General features: G+C 41.9%; 1 protein-coding gene across 1 annotated transcript; it reads right to left on the bottom strand.

The window, feature by feature from the left end:
• Positions 1-3856: 3856 nt before the first annotated feature.
• Positions 3857-4120, bottom strand: LOC147633394 (uncharacterized). The gene has a single exon (XM_086805847.1). It carries the CDS (start codon positions 4118-4120, stop codon positions 3857-3859), a length of 264 nt encoding a protein of 87 aa, XP_086661973.1.
• Between the last annotated feature and the right edge of the window lie 1826 nt (positions 4121-5946).

Below are 5946 nucleotides of genomic sequence, written 5' to 3'. Positions count from 1 at the left end.
TTATCACTCCACAGTTACCAACCCTTCAATGGAAGCCTAAAGTGGCCTTCGCCCACGAATACTGCAAAGGAGAAAGGGGACTCTCGCGCCACCTACACCTATATCCTCTCCAAGCTCCCACTACATAGCATCTCCCTCTTGGCTTAATTCTTCTTCCAGGGCCAGATTTCCTTCCCCCACCCCCACATCTTCTTCGACTTTCCTACCCATCCTCTCCAAGCGACCTCATGAGCTGGTCCCACCTCCTATGCTTTGGGATGCCCATGGACCCGAACGATGTCATTGACCTCTTTGTCCCCGATGGGCTCTGTCCTTACCCCTACCCATCCCAAACGAACAATCGAATCCCTCCACTACCTCCACTGCAAAGGTTGGGAGAGCATCCATGCGGCCTTCTGTTGGTATGGAGTGGAGGTAGAGCTTTCCAAAGCTTCCTCCTCCTTTTCTCTTCACCTAGCTTGTGAATCTCCACTTGGGTGACATAAGTGGTGGTGGAGTGAGTCCCTAGTGGCCTCACATAGGGGAGTTAAACCTCATTAGGGTTGACTAAGTGCTAATCTCCGAATTGACCCTTGCATGGTTGTTTCTCTTCTTCTCTCCCTCTCTTGTTTTCAAGGTTGTATGTTTAGCATAACCTCAAAGATATCTACAGAAAATCGAAAAACACGTGAATGGCCCCCAAAACACACTGGGATCAAAAATCTGATTGAAAACCTCAGTACTGCACACATATAGATCCTCTTTCTTTTCCTTAAAGTTCTCCTTGAATCTAATTCAAGAAGACTGATGACTCATGGTCAAGGGTAGGCAATGAGGAGCGTATGCTCTGATACCAAATGTTGGAAAACAAGGTTGTAGAAATGCACGTGCACACACACACACACACACACACACACACACACACACAAGGTGAAGAAGCTCAAGGGAGCACACAATAAGATAATAGATAGATAATGAATGTGTGTTGTACAAAGATGATAATTATACCCCAAGATGGGTGTATACTAGCACGGGGAAAAAACCTCCTAAAGAGGTAAAAAGTGTCCCAATTGATCTTAGTGTGTTCACACACATCATTACCAAACATGGCTATAACCTGGCTATAGGCCTAGCAATAGTAGCTGGATGCCTAACTGGGCCAATAGATGTACAATAGTTTTTGGCCCATAGTAAAAATACACACACTTGCCTGACTACAGGCCCGGCTAGGCCCCATTGTGTTATAGTGCACATATGTACACATGCACCACTTGTACGCTCATGTGCGCACACACACACACATATGTACACATCTATGTGTACATATATACATATATGTGTGTGTGTGCGCACACACACATGTATGTATCTATATATGTATATATTTAGATGTGTATGTATATGTATATGTATATACACACACGGGTCAAGCGCTTGTGCACACATAAATATATATATACACATATATATATATTTATGCATGTATATATGTGTATGTGTATGTGTGTGTGTGTGTATTTGTATGTGTGTATATGTGTGTATTCTATACACACACACACACACACACACACACACACACACACACACACACATGTATATATACACATTTTGTACGTATACATATATGTATGTGCATATGTGTGTGTGTGTGTGTGTGTGTGTCTTTATTTATATATGTATGTACGTATGTATATGTGTGTGTATGTATGTCTTTATTTATATATGTATGTACGTATGTATATGTGTGTGTGTGTGTGTGCACATAAATACATACATATGTAAATAAAGACATATATACACACACACATATACACATACATATATGTATGCGTACAAAATGTGTATACATACATATATATATGTGCGTGTGTATATATATGTATATGTACATGTATATGTGTATGTATGTATGTATGCATTTGTGTGTGTGTATGTGTATGTGTGTGTGTGTATGTGTATGTGTGTGTGTATGTATATATGTATATATACATACACATATATGTATGTATGTATGTACACATGCATGTGTGTTTTCACAAAAAAAAAGTGTGTGTGTGTGTGTATACACACAAACACAAATATGCATACATATACATGTGTGTGTGTGTGCGCACATGCACACACACATGCACGCACATTTGTGGGTTTAACTTAGAGGACATTAGGAGGAAAGAAATACCATGTCATTTTATTTAGTTGCTTATCATGGACAAATGCTTACATTTTTTTTTGCCATACAATTTACTTCTAGTAATCAAGAAGTAAATTACAGGACATTAGGAGGAAAGAAATACCATGTCATTTTATTTAGTTGCTTATCATGAACAAATGCTTTCATTATTTTTTTTGCCATACAATTAAACTTTTGCCAACTACTTTTGGTGGTTTTATTGGTGGTTTTATAAAAAAAAACTATTTTCTTTTCCTAACAAAACCTTAGAACTTGAGAGATGGTAAATATTTTTATGTTTTTTCTCTATTTAGAGTACAATGATCCTCTCCTCTCTCTCTCTCTCTCTCTCTCTCTCTCTCTCTCTCTACTTTTGTAGACACTAGATAGAATTATTAAAAAAAGGATGCAAAGAAGCATTTGAGACTACTTTATCTCCCAAAAACTAATATATGTATTACCTTTTCTTTGTGGAGTATAATGATATCTCTCTCTCTCTCACATGCGCGCGCACACACACACACACATAGAGGGAGGCATGTGTGAGAGAGACATTACCTCTCTCTCTCTCTCTCTCTCTCTCTCTCTCTCTCTATATGTGTGTGTGTGTGTGTGTGTGTGTGTGTGTGAGTGAGAGAGAGAGAGAGCTCAGAGGACACATGCTTACACACATTAGATTCAGTTATAAATTAAAGGGCATTAGAAGGAAAGAAATATCATTTATTTTGGATTTATTTTTTATGAGCCAAGTATGCATTTATCAGAGCTCAAGGCGGTCACTCTATAGAAATCCATTTAACCACATGCAAGTATATACATATTTTGAATCCCCCTATTTTTTAAAATTTTACATTTTGTAAAGCACAACTGCTCTCCCCGGCTTATATGTAAACATATTTAGAATTTAAAATTTTAACACTTCCATAGATCCACATACGTGGATTACATTGAATAGTTAATAGTTTAATCCCTCCTACATGTATACTCAGGGGGTCACTTATAAATATGTAAGTGTAGCACGTGGGTTCAATAGAAGGCATTTTTAAAATCTTTTTTTTATACATTTTTTACATACAATATAGAAGGGTACCATTTAAAGGGGGTATTCACAGGTTAAATAGAAAAAGGGTATGTTTTATTCATAAAAAATTCACAGATAAGGGATTTTTAAAATAGGCCTTGAACGCACGTGATACAGAGGGTTTACTTATAGTGAACCCCCCAAGCATGTATACTACATATAAGCCTCTCGATTAGAAAAACTCTCCTCCTGCATAGCATATACACAAGGTGATTTTCCCTAAAACACAATACACAGGCTACAATGGCATAAACCAACAGTGTTTTGTTTTAACAAATGGATGTCTTTCCCACTATTGGTGATAAGGAGTGGTGACAGGAGACACAAAGCTTACAATGGCATAGATGAACATATTATTTTGTTTAACAAATGGAATAAAATTATCAATGGAACATCTATGAGCAAAGAAAAAGGAGTCCTTGAGCACATGACTGTTATTATTATTTTTTATTTTTATTTTTATTTTTGCAGCCGATTTTTTTAAGAAACCATTAAGGATACATTAATGTGAAATCGTTATTTAGATTGACTGAAAAAATGGTAGGGAGGTGAGCAAGGGTTCAAAGGTGACGGGATTGCAGACTAGATTGAGCTATGAAGCACGAGCAGGGACGCTGATATTTCTCCTACTCAATCTCCTCAATAGCTGCCTCAATACGGAGGAGCACGAACCCGAGGGCGATGCCCGTGAGTACGAGGCCACTCATAATGGGCACCACGCGGAAGATCTCGGAGGCGATGTTGCAGGTGGAGGACACGGCGCCCCCGCCGCCACCTCCTAGTCTTGACGACGCCTTCTTGTACTGCGCCGATACGACCCTCGCAAAGTGCTGCTCATTGCCCAGCCTGATCACATGGCTCTCCTGCTTCATCCCCGCAAACGACCTCATCTTCACTACCTTCTTCGGCTTGCCCCCATCGCTCCACCCGCCAGCCTTTAATTCTCCTGCAAGTGCAGAAAGTACTCGCACCAGCTGCCAACACCGCCATTTTTCCTCGCCTCCTCACTGTATATCACAGTGTAATAAAATGACACACAGTACCCACCAGAGCACAAACAATATTACGCACTTGGTCAGAAGAGGGCGACGATGCACAATGAATAAGGGTTGAGCGTTGACAGAGCCTTAAGAAAGTAGTGAAACCGTCTACACGACAGAGACGACGAAGCTAATGACAAAAACGTTTTTTTGTTCGAGTTTTAGAACGAGCATGCTCGTTTCTACCCCAACTCGAAAAACAAAAAAAAACTCCAACTCGAAAAACAAAAAAAAAACAAAAAGCGTTGGTGACAGAAGCGGCTTACCTGGCCAAACTGGCAGCTTCAGCTCGCTCGAGAGTGTGCCTCTTGCTGTTTTGATGGAGGTTGTGCGTGTGGTTGATACGAAAAGAGATACCCCTATAATAAAGACGAGTACTGAACCCGCGCGTTGCTGCGGTATATAAAAGATATTAAGAAACGAAACGCAAGAGTGGAAAGCAAAACGCAAGAATGGAAAGCAAAACGCAAGAATGGAAAACGAAACGCAAGAATGGAAGCCAGAATACCAAGGGTCAATCGAAGGGATTTTTTACTCTTATTTTTTAGAAATCTAAGATTTCTCTTTTCTCTCCTCTCCTTGTGCTTTTGTTGTCTCCTCTCCTTGTGCCTTGGTTGTCCATGATTAATATGTAATAGATAGATAAAAGATAAATAAATAGATAATAGATAGATAATAATATAGAGATATAAGAGAAGAGATATAGAGAAGTATATAGCTATAACTCCTCAATTGTAGTATAGCGCGATACCGTAATTTACCCCGTGGCATTTCAATTCAGTACCCACTCTCGCATTAAAAAAAAAAGAAAGCTGAAGATGCTGATGCGTTGTGTATCCTCACAAACATGGGGGCACTTGTTGTAGGGGTTGGTTGTGTGCGGATGGTCGGCCCCAACGGAGCTACCGTTGCGGCCGTGGGGGGTTGGAAGAGGAAGATGAAAAATCAGCAGCTAGCGATGGATCACGCGGAGGTGGGAAACTTGTTCTAGGGCCTTGCGAGAGGAGGTGGGTGGGCGAAGGAGGCTGGTGGATGTGGTGCGGCTCATTCCGGCGGCCGTCCAGGGGTGTACTTCAACCGGAGCCCCTTCTGGCAAGCCCTCTTTGCGGCATTTCAATGCTGGGCAGGTTCTATGTTGCGCAGACCATCTCCCTCTCCTTCGGGGCCCTGGGTGTCAATGACATCATCGCCGTCGTCCTCTGCGTGCTCTACATCGAGTAAACTATCCGCTTCTCCTTCACCCGCCCTCACCCCTGTGAGGTGGGATTTCTATCCGAAGGGACTTGGTGCCTTAAGGGTATACTAGCCCGCCCCGAATAGTTTGCCTCTATATGGGGAGGAGGTGCAAGGAGAGGCAAAGCACACACCCATGGTAGGCACCTTAGGAACGTACTCACGCACCGGGTAGGCACATTAGGCCTTCCCGAGTACAGGAGAGGTTCCGTGGGTGTCGAATGCCCCGGGGATTGCCCTCCCCTTGCACCTCCTCCCCATATAGAGGCAAACTATTCGGGGCGGGCTAGCATACCCTCAAGGCACCAAGTCCCTTCGGATAGAAATCCCACCTCACAACCCCACCTTCTCCGTCGCCCTCCTCAACAACTTCAAGATATGGCCTCTTCATCGATGCATTCAAGCTTGCGAGTTAAATAACCTCAAAGGTGTGTGTGGCCGGA

The sequence above is a fragment of the Cibotium barometz genome, chromosome 12 (genome assembly GCF_041138505.1).
Source record: "Cibotium barometz isolate CiBa-2024 chromosome 12, ASM4113850v1, whole genome shotgun sequence".
Lineage (NCBI taxonomy): Eukaryota > Viridiplantae > Streptophyta > Polypodiopsida > Cyatheales > Cibotiaceae > Cibotium > Cibotium barometz.
The sequence above is the reverse complement of the archived record's forward strand: the minus strand, read 5'-3'. Positions and strand labels throughout refer to the sequence as shown.